This window comes from Neovison vison, chromosome 1 (assembly GCF_020171115.1).
Source record: "Neovison vison isolate M4711 chromosome 1, ASM_NN_V1, whole genome shotgun sequence".
Lineage (NCBI taxonomy): Eukaryota > Metazoa > Chordata > Mammalia > Carnivora > Mustelidae > Neogale > Neogale vison.
In genome coordinates, this window is record NC_058091.1 from 149,825,192 (window position 1) to 149,840,895 (window position 15,704).

The following is a 15,704-nucleotide window of genomic DNA, read 5'->3' on the forward strand; positions in this document are numbered from 1 at the left end:
TGAAACTAATGAATCATTTAACATTATACCAAAAACAAATGATGTACTCTACAAAGGCTACTTGAATTTAAATTAAAAAAAGAAAGGAAATAAAATATGATGTGGCCTACTGGATATAGTGCTGCTAATTTGTCTTGTACCCAGTACTCCACAGTAATTGAACTGCCTTTCTGAGGACTAAAATTAAAAAAAAAAAAAAAAAAGTAGTTTAACACGTGCGAAAAAAAAGATAAATAAAAAGCTACCCTATAACTGGGTGATGGGCATGAAGGAGGGCACTGAGGTAATGAGCACTGGGTATTATACGAAACTGAGGAATCACTAAGTTAACTCTGAAACTAGTAATGCGCTATATGTTAATTAAATTAAGTTTCAATTTTTAAAAAGTTACCTTAATTTTTTTAAGAAATCATATTTTTATTTTTATTTTTTTCAGTGTTCCAAGATTCACTGTTTAGGCACCACACCCACTGCTCCATGCAATATGTGCCCTCCTTAATACCCACCACCAAAACCCCTCCAAAGCCCTGTTTGGTTCTCAGAGTCCACAGTCTCTCATGGTTCATCTCCCCCTCCAATTTCCCCTACCTCATTCTCCCCCTTAATTTTTAAATTTAAATTCAATTAGCAAAGGTACAGTACATCAGTTGTTTTTGATATAATTTTCGGTAATTCATTAGTTGAGTATATCACCCAGTGTTCATCATCAAAGCTACCCTAATTTACTAGCACCATGCCCAGTGACTTAAATAATATGACTTAAATTAAGTCATATAAAGATACTTCATTTTTCACTTTACATTTTCATTTCTTCCACCAGAAAACGAGTTATATTTACATTAAAAAGAGTGTCTACCAGTTATCATAGTGTTTGTCTATGTTAGCAAAAATGTAAAATCTAGAAGACATTTAGCTAACAAGTAAATAAATGAGTGAATGAGTAGATGAACACATGTGTCGGTGTTTATCCATTTGAATAGATCTTTCTTTATACTCTTCACTGTAACCAGTGTATATACCTATAGAGTAAAACATTCATATAATTTAGTATCTTAAAATAGTATGCTTCAACCAAAGAACTGTCATACAGTTTGACCACTTAGCTAAATCAAATGCCTGTTAATGACCAAAGACTCCATTCATTTGTGCCTTTGCTATATTGTTCCCCTTTCCGTAGATATTAATTCTCAGTTCATAAATTAGCACATTATCCTTAAAACCCAGTCTCTAATTTCTATGGACACTAAATATGGAATTATTAAAGTTAAAGTGGTACAAACAAAAAAAGTTTTCTTTAGATAATATTTTTAGAATAAGCCAATAAATAGAACCCAAAATTAGGGCTGAAATTTTCTTATATATTTCCTGGGGTGTAGAACAAAATAAGCATCAAAGAATCAGGGAAACCACCCTCCAAGATGGACAAGACTCTGAACAAAAATTGCAGGACAAAAATTGTGATCTCTCTATCACATCTCTCTCTCCTGCCCCACGAGTCTCCTTATTGCCCCTCTTACATCTTTGTTTCTCAGAGTATAGATTAGAGGGTTGAGGCTAGGCGTGACTACAGTATAAAAGAGGGCAATGAACTTGCCTTGATCTTGAGACTTTCCTGATGGTGGCTGCAGATATATGCAGATGACGGGAATGAAAAAGAGGGACACAACCATAAGATGGGCTCCACATGTTCTAAAAGCTCTCTGAAGTCCGGCGGTTGACTGCATCCGCAGCACAGCCCGGGCAATGGCACTATATGAGCTGAGAATGAGGATGAGTGGTATGAGAACAAAAATGGAGCTCATGATCAAGAGGGTGAGCTCATTCACACGGGTGTCAGCACATGATAATCGCAGCAGTGCTGGAACTTCACAGAAGAAATGGTCCACTTGGCGATGTCCACATAAGGGTACCCAGAAGGTAAAGGAGGAATGAAGTGCTGAGGCAGTAAAACCACTGACCCAGGAAGCCGCAGCCAACAGGTGGCAGGAACGAGGATTCATGAGGACAGCGTAATGCAAGGGTCTACAGACAGCTGCATAACGGTCATAGGACATCACCACCAGGAGGACACACTCTGTGGTTCCCAGTGCAAGGACAAAGTAAAGTTGAATCATGCAACCGGTGTAAGAGATGGTCTTTTCTGGGCCCCAGAGGTTGACCAGCAACTGAGGGATGGAGCTGGTGGTGTAGCAGAGATCCAGAAAAGAGAGGTTTGAGAGGAAGAAGTACATGGGCGTGTGGAGATGAGCGTCCAGGTACGACAAGATAATGATAAACAGGTTGCCCACCAATGTCATTAAGTAGAAGATCAAGATGACCACAAAGAGAGCTACCTCCAGATGAGGCCAGTTGGAAAAACCCAGTAGAACAAAGTAGCCTTCAGAACTTGCATTTTCTCCCCTCATCATTCATTTTTCTCTGTACCTGAAGGAAGAATCATAAACTCAAAAGCTGCCCACTCATTGCCAGTCTCCTACATGCAGACTGGCAAAAACCTATGACATTTCTAAATACTGCTCTTATGAGAATAGCATTTTTATAGCTGCATTTTTATGTGTCATTCAGATATTTTTCTTGTTGTGGGTAAAAATCAGTAACTTTTCAAGAGAATGAGTTCTTTTCATACATCCCTATGTTAGTATTTGGGTAAATAAAAATTAAAGATCACATCCCACACAGCCAAAAGACAATTTTCATAAAAAGTAATTTTTTTTAGTTTTACAAAAATAAACGCTTTCACTTTATTCACCTTTTATGTATTTCAGGGTTACTTCCTGTTTTGTGGGACAGAGAAAGGGACATCTGTAGTTTAAATAATCTTACATATAAATGGGGGTTTACCATGAGATGAAAAAGAACTCAGTAACAATTTTAAAATGTCAATGTTGGGTGAAAAAAAATAAGCTTCAATTGCATTATAAGATGAACAAAATATTCTTATTTATTTATGCTAATAGCTTGTATCTAGACAGAAAATTGCATGCAACTGGAACTATAAGCATGTGTGTAACACACATCCAAAAATGAGTATTCACACTATGAGCTAAAATAAAGATCTTAATCCTGATTGAAAAGTGAAATAGACTGGATGTTTCAATAATAGAATGCTTCCAATCACAAATGAGACTAGAACTAGCTTTGCATGACCAAAATGAAAATACAGAGTTGAAGGACACTGCAGAGGGAACAAGAGGAAAGAGGATGGTGTTTGGAGCAGGAAAGAGGGTAGGAGCCAGTGGTGGTGCTTGGGATTGAAAGGGTGTGAATCGCAGACTGTGAGGCCTGGACAACAGCATGGAAAGACAGTTTCCACAAAATTTCATGTGCTTTAGAACAGCAGCTAAGACATTTGAACTCTGAGTCATAATTTATAATTATTCCACATTTTTAGGTTTTCTTTGATTTCAGTTGGTGCCTCTGAATAGAAAATTAATTGAGTTTTAATGGACAAAGATTGTGAGGATTGCATAAAATCCAATTAACAATTTATCTTGTGTTTGTTCTTCTGTAAAAAAATGAAGTTACGCAACTCAAATGTACATTAATAATTTGGTTTTCAGTTGGCTTTTTCTCTTGTGTGTTACTAATTTTTCATAGAAAAGACAAACACTTTAATATATAGGTGCTTTTAAAAGATATAATAGCTCACACTTACATGTTCCCAAACAGTTTTCCCAGCCACATCTACCCTCAATCTCTGATAGAAGATGGCAAAGACAAATTCAACCAGAACAGACCCACCTGCAGTCTTTTGAGGGACTTTTACTAGCTCAAATATTGTAACCTTGAAAAAGATAAGGGATGTCTAATTGGTTGAGTTACAGCTAGAAAGATAGGACCATTGAATGTGACCCAAGACCTTAAGACTAACTCTCAAAGATAACTATACACTTTTTAATATTATTGATAAGGTAAGTGTCAACCTCATGAGGGATGGGGGGTGTTCTCAGGGATTTCTTTCTTATTTCCCTAAAATAAATAGTAATAAAACACAAAATATTTAATTCAGATGCTGTGGGTGTTTAAAAAGCTGCCTGAATTCCTTACTACATTAATTAAAAGAAAGTGGCAGTTATGTGTTGTTTCTTTAACTGTTGTATCAGCTGTTGTTCAGCATTCTCCTAGAAGTAAAAAGGGATAGGAGATAAGGGGCAAAAAATACAGAATTCATAATGAAAGAAGTTCAGAGATTCATGGCTTGATTTCCTCTTAGTGGAGAAGGGGGAATGAAGACCCTATCAATGGTACCTTTTGAACTGTGGAACAAAATCTCTCTCTCTTCCTTGAAGACAGACATTGTAGGGAAAATGGATGACTTAGCAGTGTCTTCTCACCCCAGCGTCACTAGGAGACATTCTCTGAATTCCTGTCATATCTGTTCCTTTCAACTAAACTTGACTCGTAAGCGGCTCTCTCAACCTTTCCATGTTGACTTTCCTGTATTTATCCACTCTCCCTGCTGTTCTTTTCCTGACCTATGCCTTACTGTGTACTTAGCAACAGAAATATTCAGGCTGCCATGCAATCTGAAAATATCACCCTGTCTTCCTGTATCATCTGTGCTAATGTTTAAAATCTATCCATGGGAAGCAGAGTCTAAAACAAACTGTGATTGTCAATATCACAGAAGAGAAAGCCTGGTCTTGTCCAAAAGATGTGCTTTGAACAGAATGCAGGAATTCTTTAGGGCATTTAAGGTATCAGGGGATGGAATTCTTATCCCAGAGCAAACAGAACCTTTGTGGAAACAAAAAGGACTTTCATTCCTTGACTGGGACCATGGGGAACACAAATAGTAATATTGCAATTAATGCCCTTCAAGGAACTGTCCAGGTAAGAACAGTATAATGTTCACAAGATAAAACTCATTGTTTAATTATGTTCAGTTAAACAACATATAGTACATCATTAGTTTTTGATGTAGTGTTCAATGATTCATTAACTGTGTATAATACCCAGTTCTCATCACAACACATGCCCTCCTTAATACCTATCACCAGGCTACCCCATACACCAACCTCCTCCCTTCTGTAGCCCTCAGTTTGTTTCCTGGGGTCCACAGTCTCTCATGGTTTGTCTCCCTCCCTGATTTCTTCCCGTTTAGTTTTCCCTCACTTCTGCTATGGTTCTATGTGTTATTCCTTATTTCCACATATGAATGAAACCATATGATAATTGTCTTTCTCTGCCAGACTTATTTCACTTTGCATAATCCTCCAGTTCCATCCATGTCAATGCAAATGGTAGGTATTCATCCTTTCTTATGGCTGAGTAGTATTCCATTGTATATATGAACCACGTCTTTATCCATTCATCTGTTGAAGGACATCTCACATCCTTTCACAGTTTGGCTAGTGTGGACATTGTTGCTCTGAGCATTGGGGAGCATATGCCCCTTATTTTCACTACATCTGTATCTTTGGGATAACTACCTAGTTGAACAATTGCTGAGTTGTAGGGTAGCTCTATTTTTAATGCCTTGAGGGACCTTCATATAGTTTTCCAGAGTGGTTGCACCAGGTTGCCTTCTTACACAATAGTGTAAGAGGGTTCCTCTTCCTCCACATCCTTGCCAACATTTGTTATTTCCTATTTTAAAAATTTTTGCCATTCTGACTGGTGTGAGGTGGTATCTCATTGTGGTTTTGATTGGTATTTTTTTTGATGGCTAGTGATGTTGGACATTTTTTCATGTGTCTGTTAGCCTTTTGCATATCTTTTTTGGAGAAGTGTCTGTTCATGCCTTCTGCCCATTTCTTGACTGGTTTATTTGTTTTTGGGGTGTTCAGTTTGTCAAAATAAACCTCTTCAGGGAGGGACAAGATGGCGGGGGAATAGGAAGAGGCGCCTTTTCAGCCTGTACCCCAAAGTGAGCTGATTACCTAACAAAGAACTCCGATCACCCATGAAATCAGCCTGAGATCAGAATTATACACGGCTGGATCTCTACAGGGGCAGAAGACGCCAGTGGCAGGTAAAGTGGAATGGGAACGGCGGACTGATATCGGAAGATAAACAAAAGGGGGAGGGAGCCACCAGAGGCGAGCGGTGGGAAAGTAATACCCCAATACGGGCGAGAGTGCACTGCATCTGGGGACCAGCAGTAACTTGGAGACTGGTTGAAAGCACCCCAAAAGAGCAAAGGATCGCGGGGGGAAATTGTGGGAATCGGGGCGGCTAGGGACAGGGGCTTAAGTCCCCGGCCCCAGACGGCCTCCCAGGCTCGGCGCGGAGGCAGAGAGAGTGCGGCGGGGAAACCGCGCCTGGTCCCTAAGCCGCCAGCGCGCCCCAGAGCGCGTAGGTTCCGGCTCCTGTGAGGGGATGGGAGCCGCGCCGGTCTGCAGAACGCGCGCTAGCCCTACCACAAAGCTTGAGATGCGCGCGCACGTCCCTCATGCTCCCCTGAGTTACACAGGCCCAGCCGGCGCTCTTTGACCCGCGCCATTGTTTCAAAGCCTAAGCCGCGGGCCCGAAACTCTTCCCCGGACAGAGGCGCGCAAAAGCCCAGCCTGCGGCCTATGGACCAGCGCCCCGTTCTCGGTGCCCCAGACGCGCGCCCGACCCACAGCCGCCTCTGAAAAGAGGTGCGCGCAAGCCGGGCACTCCCAGCCCGGGCCGGCGGCAAAATCTCAGTGTGCGATCGCTGCTCGGAACCTCTCTGGTGGTCGGGAGCTCCCAGACAGCCGCCACTGCCTTGGCTTTGGGGACGAGCAAAAGATCCTGCGCCCCCAGGGTCTGCAACTTGGAACCTGCGCTGCCAGCATCCAAGGGGGAATTTATTCAGCTTCTGCACCCAGACTGAGGCTTCTCTCTGAGAGGGAGATCAGGGTGCGGTTGGATTTCTTCTAATACTACAAAAACCATCAAAGGCGGTCAAGGTGAGAGGAAAAAAAGTGAACAAGCATAAAAACCGCCAGAGAACAAAAGCCTGAAAAAAACCAGTTTCCCCAGAGCCCACCCCCTTGAGGGGGGCGGGAGGACTCAACTCAGGAAACATCATTGACTGACAACCCACGTGGCAGGCCCCTCCCCCAAAAAACAAACCAAGAAAGAAAAAAAAAAAGGACTGCAAGAGAACAACCACTACTTCATAGGAAAACTTGTATTGTTCACTCATTTCAACTATTCCGGTTCATATATTTTTTTTTTTACACATAGGTAATTTTTTTAACCTATTTACCATCACAGCGAGCTGTACAGTACATCAAATTCCATAATACCTTTCTAACCTGAACTTTTTGATACATACACCTGTTTTTCTTTTGCATTTTTATTTTTTGAATTCCTTTTTTAAAATTTTAGTTTAGTTTAGTCTAGTATATTCCTTTTTATTTTTATCCTCTAATACTCATATAGAGTTAACTTCAAAGTAATCCCCTTTCCCCAATCAATACTACTCCTATAGGTAAACCAATTTTTAATCCCCTTTATCTTAGGAAAGTTGAGTCCTTTAACAAAGATATCAAGATACATCCAGGAAGAATCAAAACAACCTTCCTTGCACACACTGAGAATTTATAAGAACTCTCCCATCTTCTTCCACCAGTGTTTCTGTGTTTTTGTGTTTGTCCTGATAGCATATAAATTTTACACTTGTGGTTCTTTTTGATGAGGTTCTTTCTTTATTTGCATATATATCTTTTTTTCTTTCTCTTGCCATATAATTGTATCAGTCTTTTTATCTCTTTTTGTTTGTCTACTTCATAAATCTTACCTTGGGGCCCATCTGGGCTGAACCTTCTTTTTCATCTTCCCTTTCTTTCCTGTCTCTCTCTCTCTCTCTTTTTTTTCTTTTTCTTCTTCTTCTTTTCCTTTTTTTCTTTTTCTTTTTCTTTTCTTTTGTCTCTCGTTTGGGTGGGGAATCCTGATTGCTCAGAAGTGTTCCAGGGTGCACCTTGACTGCACCAGAGTTGATACATCCAGCTACATCTGTTCAGTCTTCTCCCACCAAAATGACTAGGAGGAGGAATGCCCAACAGAAGAAAAATACAGAGGATGGACCTTCTGCAACAGAGCTAACGGCTATCAACATAGACAATATGTCGGAAAGAGAATTCAGGCTAACAATTATCCAGGCAATAGCTAGGTTGGAGAAAGCCATGGATGACCAAACAGAATTGATGAGGGCCGAACTGAAAGCGACCAGACAGGATGTTCACAATGTTAGGGCGGAGCTTAAAGCTACCAGGGAGGAGGTCCACAATGCTCTCAATGGGTTCCAAGCTAATCTAAACTCTCTCAAAGCTAGGGTAACTGAGACAGAAGATAGAATTAGTGATCTGGAAGACAAACAGATAGAGAGAAAGGATCAGGAGGGAGACTGGAACAAACAGCTTAGATCCCACAAAAGCAGAATCAGGGAAATAAATGATGCCATGAAGCGTTCCAACGTCAGAATTATTGGAATCCCTGAAGGGGAGGAGAAAGAAAGAAGTCTAGAAGATATAGTGGAACAAGTCCTTCATGAAAATTTTCCGAATCTCGCGAATGAAACCAGCGTTCATGTACTAGAGGCTGAACGGCCTCCACCCAAGATTATACACTCCAAAAAAACATCACGACACCTGATAGTCAAATTGAGGAATTATAATTGTAGGTATAATCTCTTGAAAGCCGCCAGGGCAAAGAGGCTCCTTACTTACAGAGGGAAGCCCATCAGAATAACGTCAGACCTGTCCACAGAGACCTGGCAAGCCAGAAGAGGCTGGCAAGATATATTCAGGGCACTAAATGAGAAGAACATGCAGCCAAGAATACTTTATCCAGCAAGACTGACATTCAAAATGGATGGAGAGATAAAGAGTTTCCAAGACCGGCAAGGCTTAAAAGACTATGCAACCACCAAGCCGACACTGCAGGAAATATTAAGGGGGGTTCTATAAAAGAGGAAAAATCCCAAGAATAGCATTGAACAGAAATATAGAGACAGTCTACAGAAAGAAAGACTTCAAAGGTAACTCGATGTCAATAAAAACGTATCTATCAATAATCACTCTCAATGTGAATGGCCTAAATGCACCCATAAAACGGCACAGGGTTGCAGATTGGATAAAACGACAGGACCCATCCATATGCTGTCTACAAGAGACCCATTTTGAACCTAAAGATACACGCAGACTGAAAGTGAAGGGGTGGAGAAGCATCTTTCATGCCAATGGGACTCAAAAGAAAGCTGGGGTAGCGATTCTCATATCAGATAAATTAGACTTCAAACTAAAGACTGTAGTCAGAGATACAGAAGGACACTACATAATCCTTAAAGGGACTATCCACCAAGATGATCTAACAATTGTAAATATCTATGCTCCCAATATGGGAGAAGCCAATTACTTAAGAAAACTGTTAATCAAGATAAAGAGTCATATTGATATGAATACACTAATCGTAGGAGATCTTAACACGCCTCTTTCAGAATTAGACAGATCATCGAAGCAGAAAATCAATAAAGAAACAAGAGCATTGAATGACACATTGGACCAGATGGACCTCATAGATATATACAGAACATTCCACCCTAAAACAGCAGAATACTCATTCTTCTCAAGTGCACATGGAACCTTCTCCAGAATAGACCACATACTGGGTCACAAATCAGGACTCAAATGATACCAAAAGACTGAGATGATTCCCTGCATATTCTCAGATCACAATGCTTTGAAACTGGAGCTCAATCACAAGGAAAAGTTCCGAAGGAACTCAAACACCTGGAAGCTAAAGACCACCTTGCTTAAGAATGCTTGGATCAACCAGGAGATCAAAGAAGAACTGAAACAATTCATGGAAACCAATGAGAATGAACACACTTCGGTCCAAAACCTATGGGATACAGCAAAGGCGGTCCTAAGGGGAAAATATATAGCTATCCAAGCCTTGCTCAAAAAAATTGAAAAATCCAGAACACACCAGCTGTCTCTACACCTTAAAGAACTGGAGGATCAACAACAAATCAAACCAACTCCACACATAAGAAGAGAAATCATCAAGATCAGAGCTGAGATCAATGAGGGAGAAACCAGAGATACAGTAGAACGTATCAATGAAACTAGAAGCTGGTTTTTTGAAAGAATCAATAAGATCGATAAGCCACTGGCTACACTAATCCGAAAGAAAAGAGAGAAATCCCAAATTCATAAAATTATGAATGAAAAGTGAGAGATCACAACTAACGGCAAGGAAGTAAAACAATCATCAGAAGTTATTACGAACAGTTATATGCCAATAAGCTTAGCAACCTAGATGAGATGGATGCATTCCTGGAAAAATATAAACTACCAACATTGAACCAGGAAGAAATCGACAACCTGAATAGACCGATATCTAATAACGAGATTGAATCAGTGATCAAAAAACTCCCCAAAAACAAGAGCCCAGGACCTGATGGATTCCCTGGGGAATTCTACCAAACCTTCAGAGAAGAAATAACACCTATTCTCCTGAAGCTGTTTCAAAAAATTGAAGCAGAAGGAAAACTTCCGGACTCTTTCTATGAAGCCAGCATTACCCTGATCCCCAAACCAGGCAAAGACCCTACCAAAAAGGAGAATTTCAGACCAATATCACTGATGAATATGGATGCTAAGATTCTCAACAAGATCCTAGCTAACAGGATCCAACAGCACATTTAAAAGATTATACACCATGATCAGGTGGGATTCATCCCTGGGCTACAAGGATGGTTCAACATTCGCAAATCAATCAATGTGATACAACAAATTAATATGAGAAGAGAGAAGAACCACATGGTCCTCTCAATTGATGCAGAAAAAGCATTTGACAAAATCCAGCATCCGTTCCTGATTAAAACGCTCCAAAGTATAGGGATAGAGGGAACATTCCTGAACCTCATCAAATCTATCTATGAAAGACCCACAGCAAAGATCATCCTCAGTGGGAAAAAGCTTGCAGCCTTCCCATTGAGATCAGGAACAAGACAAGGATGCCCACTTTCACCACTCTTGTTCAACATAGTATTAGAAGTCCTAGCAACAGCAATCAGACAACAGAGAGAAATAAAGGGATCCAAATTGGTAATGAAGAAGTCAAACTCTCTCTCTTCGCAGATGACATGATTCTTTATATGGAAAACCCAAAAGACTCCACCCCCAAACTACTAGAACTCATACAGCAATTCAGCAACGTGGCAGGATACAAAGTCAATGTGCAGAAATCAGTGGCTTTCTTATACACTAACAAGGAAAATACAGAAAGGGAAATTAGAGAATCGATTCCATTTACTATAGCACCAAGAACCATAAGATACCTGGGAATAAACCTAACCAAGAGGTAAAGGATCTGTACTTGAGGAACTACAGAACACTCATGAAAGAAATTGAAGAAGACACAAATAGATGGAAGACCATTCCATGCTCTTGGATCGGAAGAATAAACATTGTTAAAATGTCTATACTGCCTAGAGCAATCTATACTTTTAATGCCATTCCGATCAAAATTCCACCGGCATTATTCAAAGAGCTGGAGCAAATAATCCTAAAATTTGTATGGAATCAGAAGAGACCCCGAATCGCTAAGGAAATGTTGAAAAACAAAAATAAAGCTGGCGGCATCACCTTTCCTGATTTCAAGCTTTATTACAGAGCTGTGATCACCAAGACCGCATGGTACTGGCATAAAAACAGACACATAGACCAGTGGAACAGAGTAGAGAGCCCTGATATGGACCCTCAACTCTATGGTCAATTAATCTTTGACAAAACAGGAAAAAATATACAGTGGAAAAAAGACAGTCTCTTCAATAAATGGTGCTGGGAAAACTGGACAGCTATATGTAGAAGAATGAAACTCGACCATTCTCTTACACCGTACACAAAGATCAACTCAAAATGGATAAAAGACCTCAACGTGAGACAGGAATCCATCAGAATCTTAGAGGAGAACATAGGCAGTAATCTCTTTGATATCAGCCACAGCAACTTCTTTCAACATACGTCTCCAAAGGCAAAGGAAACAAAGCGAAAATAAACTTCTGGGACTTCATCAAAATCAAAATCTTCTTCCCAGCAAAGGAAACAGTCAAAAAAACTAAGAGGCAACCCACGGAATGGGAGAAGATATTTGCAAATGACAGTACAGACAAAAGGTTGATATCCAGGATCTATAATGAACTCCTCAAACTCAACCCACACGAAACAGACAAACATCAAAAAATGGGCAGAAGATATGAACAGACACTTCTCCAATCAAGACATACAAATGGCTATCAGACACAGAAAAAATGCTCATCATCATTAGCCCTCAGGGAGATTCAAATTAAAACGACATTGAGATATCACCTTACACCAGTTAGAATGGCCAAAATTAACAAAAGAGGAAACAACATGTGTTGGAGAGGATGTGGAGAAAGGGGAACCCTCTTACACTGTTGGTGGGAATGCAAGTTGGTGCAGCCTCTTTGGAGAACAGTGTGGGGATTCCTCAAGAAATTAAAAATAGAGCTTCCCTACGACCCTGCAATTGCACTCCTGGGTATTTACCCCAAAGATACAGATGTCGTGAAAAGAAGGGCCATCTGTACCCCAATGTTTATAGCAGCAATGGCCACAGTCGCTAAACTATGGAAAGAACCAAGATGCCCTTCAACGGATGAATGGATAAGGAAGATGTGGTCCATATACACTATGGAGTATTATGCCTCCATCAGAAAGGATGAATCCCCAACTTTTGTAGCAACATGGACGGGACTGGAAGAGATTCTGCTGAGTGAAATAAGTCAAGCAGAGAGAGTCGATTATCATATGGTTTCACTTATTTGTGGAGCATAACAAATAGCATGGAGGACAAGGGGCGTTAGAGAGGAGTAGGGAATTTGGGTAAATTGGAAGGGGAGGTGAACCATGAGAGACTATGGACTCTGAAAAACAGTCTGAGGGGTTTGAAGTGGCGGGGGGGGGTAGGAGGTTGGGGTACCAGGTGATGGGTATTACAGAGGGCACGGATTGCATGGAGCACTGGGTGTGGTGAAAAAATAATGAATAATGTTTTTCTGAAAATAAATAAATTGGAATAAATAAATAAATAAATAAATAAATAAAAAGCAAGGCTCAAAATCCTTGAGGAGAACACAGGCAGCAACCTCTTCGACCTCAGCCGCAGCAACATCTACTAGGAACATCGCCAAAGGCAAGGGAAGCAAAGGCAAAAATGAACTATTGGGATTTCGTCAAGATCAAAAGCTTTGCACAGCAAAGGAAACAGTTAACAAAATCAAAAGACAACTGACAGAATGGGAGAAGATATTTGCAAACGACATATCAGATAAAGGACTAGTGTCCAAAATCTATAAAGAACTTAACAAACTCAACACCCAAAGAACAAATAATCCAATCAAGAAATGGGCAGAGGACATGAACAGACGTTTCTGCAAAGAAGACATCCAGATGGCCAACAGACACATGAAAAAGTGCTCCATATCACTCGGCATCAGGGAAATACAAATCAAAACCATGAGATATCACCTCACACCAGTCAGAATGGCTAAAATCAACAAGTCAGGAAATGACAGATGCTGGCAAGGATACGGAGAAAGGGGAACCCTCCTGCACTTTGGTGGGAATGCAAGCTGGTGCAACCACTCTGGAAAACAGCATGGAGGTTCCTCAAAATGTTGAAAATAGAACTGCCCTATAACCCAGCAATTGCACTACTGGGTATTTACCCTAAAGATACAAACATGCCCTAAGGGGCACGTGCACCCGAAAGTTTATAGCAGCAATGTCCACAATAGCCAAACTGTGGAAAGAACCCAGATGTCCATCAACAGTTGAATGGATCAAGAAGATGTGGTATATATACACAATGGAATACTATGCAGCCATCAAAGAAATGAAATCTTGCCATTTGCGACAACATGGATGGAACTAGAGCGTATCATGCTTAGCGAAATAAGTCAAGCGGAGAAAGACAACTATCATATGATCTCCCTGATATGAGGAAGTGGTGATGCAACATGGGGGCTTAAGTGGGTAGGAGAAGAATCCATGAAACAAGATGGGATAGGGAGGGAGACAAACCATAAGTGACTCTTAATCTCACAAAACAAACTGAGGGTTGCTGGGGGAGGGGGGTGGGAGAAGGGGGGTGGGGTTATGGACATTAGGGAGGGTATGTGCTTTGGTGAGTGCTCTGAAGTGTGTAAACCTGGCGATTCACTGACCTGTACCCCTGGGGATAAAAATACATGTTTATAAACAATAAAAAAATTTTAAAAAATGAGAAAAATATATAAAAAAATAAAAAGTCGGGCTTCTGGGTGGCTCAGTTGGTTGGACGACTGCCTTCGGCTCGGGGCGTGATCCTGGAGTCCCGGGATCGAGTCCCACATCAGGCTCCCAACTCCATGGGGAGTCTGCTTCGCTCTCTGACCTTCTCCTCGCTCATGCTCTCTCTCACTGTCTCTCTCTCTCAAATAAATAAATAAAATCTTTAAAAAAAAAAAAAGCCGGGCTTCTAATCTGCATTTTCTTGAGGATATCATCCTGGTCAAAAATGAGCACTGGGGGGGCGCCTGGGTGGCTCAGTGGGTTAAGCCACTGCCTTCGGCTCAGGTCATGATCTCAGGGTCCTGGGATCGAGTCCCGCATCGGGTTCTCTGCTCAGCAGGGAGCCTGCTTCCTCCTCTCTCTCTCTGCCTGCCTCTCTGCCTACTTGTGATTTCTCTCTGTCAAATAAATAAATAAAATCTTTTAAAAAAATGAGCACTGGGTATGGTGCATAAACAATGAATTCTGGAACACTGAAAAGAAATTTAAAATAATAAAAATTAAAAATAAATAAATAAAACAAAACACCATTACATTAACCAAACGGCATTCTGCATTGTTAGTCTAATGATCCCAGTCTAAAATTACCCTCTCCCATTTCCCTATTTAAATAATATCTACTCATCTTTAAGACCTTATTCAAGTGCTCTATTTAAAGTATTCAAATCTGTTCTGCCTAAAATTAGTTGTTTTATTTGAGCTGTTTTCCAGATTTCAGCTTAGAAGTCATGAAAAGAGAACTAGAGAAATAAATGATGCCATGAAATGTCAGAATGTCAATCCAGTGTCAGAATTATTGAGAAGTTCTATTGGACATAGGAGGGCACATGTTGTGGTGAGCACTGGCTGTTATACACAACTAATGAATCACTGAACACTACATCAAAAGCTAATAATGCACCGTGCAGTGACTAACTAACCATAATAATAAAAAAAGAGCTGTGTGATGGGGGATGAAGAATAAAAAGAGATGCTTGCACCAAAAAAAATAAATAAATAAAGCAAAATAGTCGACATAGGATTACAAAGTTCAGACTTAGTTAAAATTGAGACAGCCACAGAAGTGGACTGTTACTGAATCGGAGGTTTGGCCCTACTAGCATTGTATTCTTCTTGAAAACACACCTACCTACACTGCTCAACTTAAGAAATAAAGCACAATATCATCAATACAGCATGGAAGCATCATCTTTACTCCTGTACAATTACAGTACCCCTTGTCAGAGGCGATCACTATTATAAATTTTGTTTTATTTTTATTGTTCACATTTTATTACATAGTAATATAACCTGACATAATATGAAATAAGATGTAGGTATTTAAACTACTGTAGGTATATAGCAGTATATGTATTTTTCTGCAGCTGGTCTTTTCAAGGCTTGTTAAGAAGAATAATTATGCATTAAAGATCATTGTGATCATTATCT

General features: G+C 40.4%; 1 protein-coding gene across 1 annotated transcript; it reads right to left on the minus strand.

Moving 5' to 3' along the window:
- Positions 1-1,469: 1,469 nt before the first annotated feature.
- LOC122900412 (olfactory receptor 2J3-like) lies at positions 1,470-2,412 on the minus strand. Its single transcript, XM_044239074.1, is given in 2 exon segments — positions 1,470-2,394; positions 2,396-2,412. Coding segments are annotated over 2 exon segments (942 nt in total).
- Positions 2,413-15,704: the final 13,292 nt, after the last annotated feature.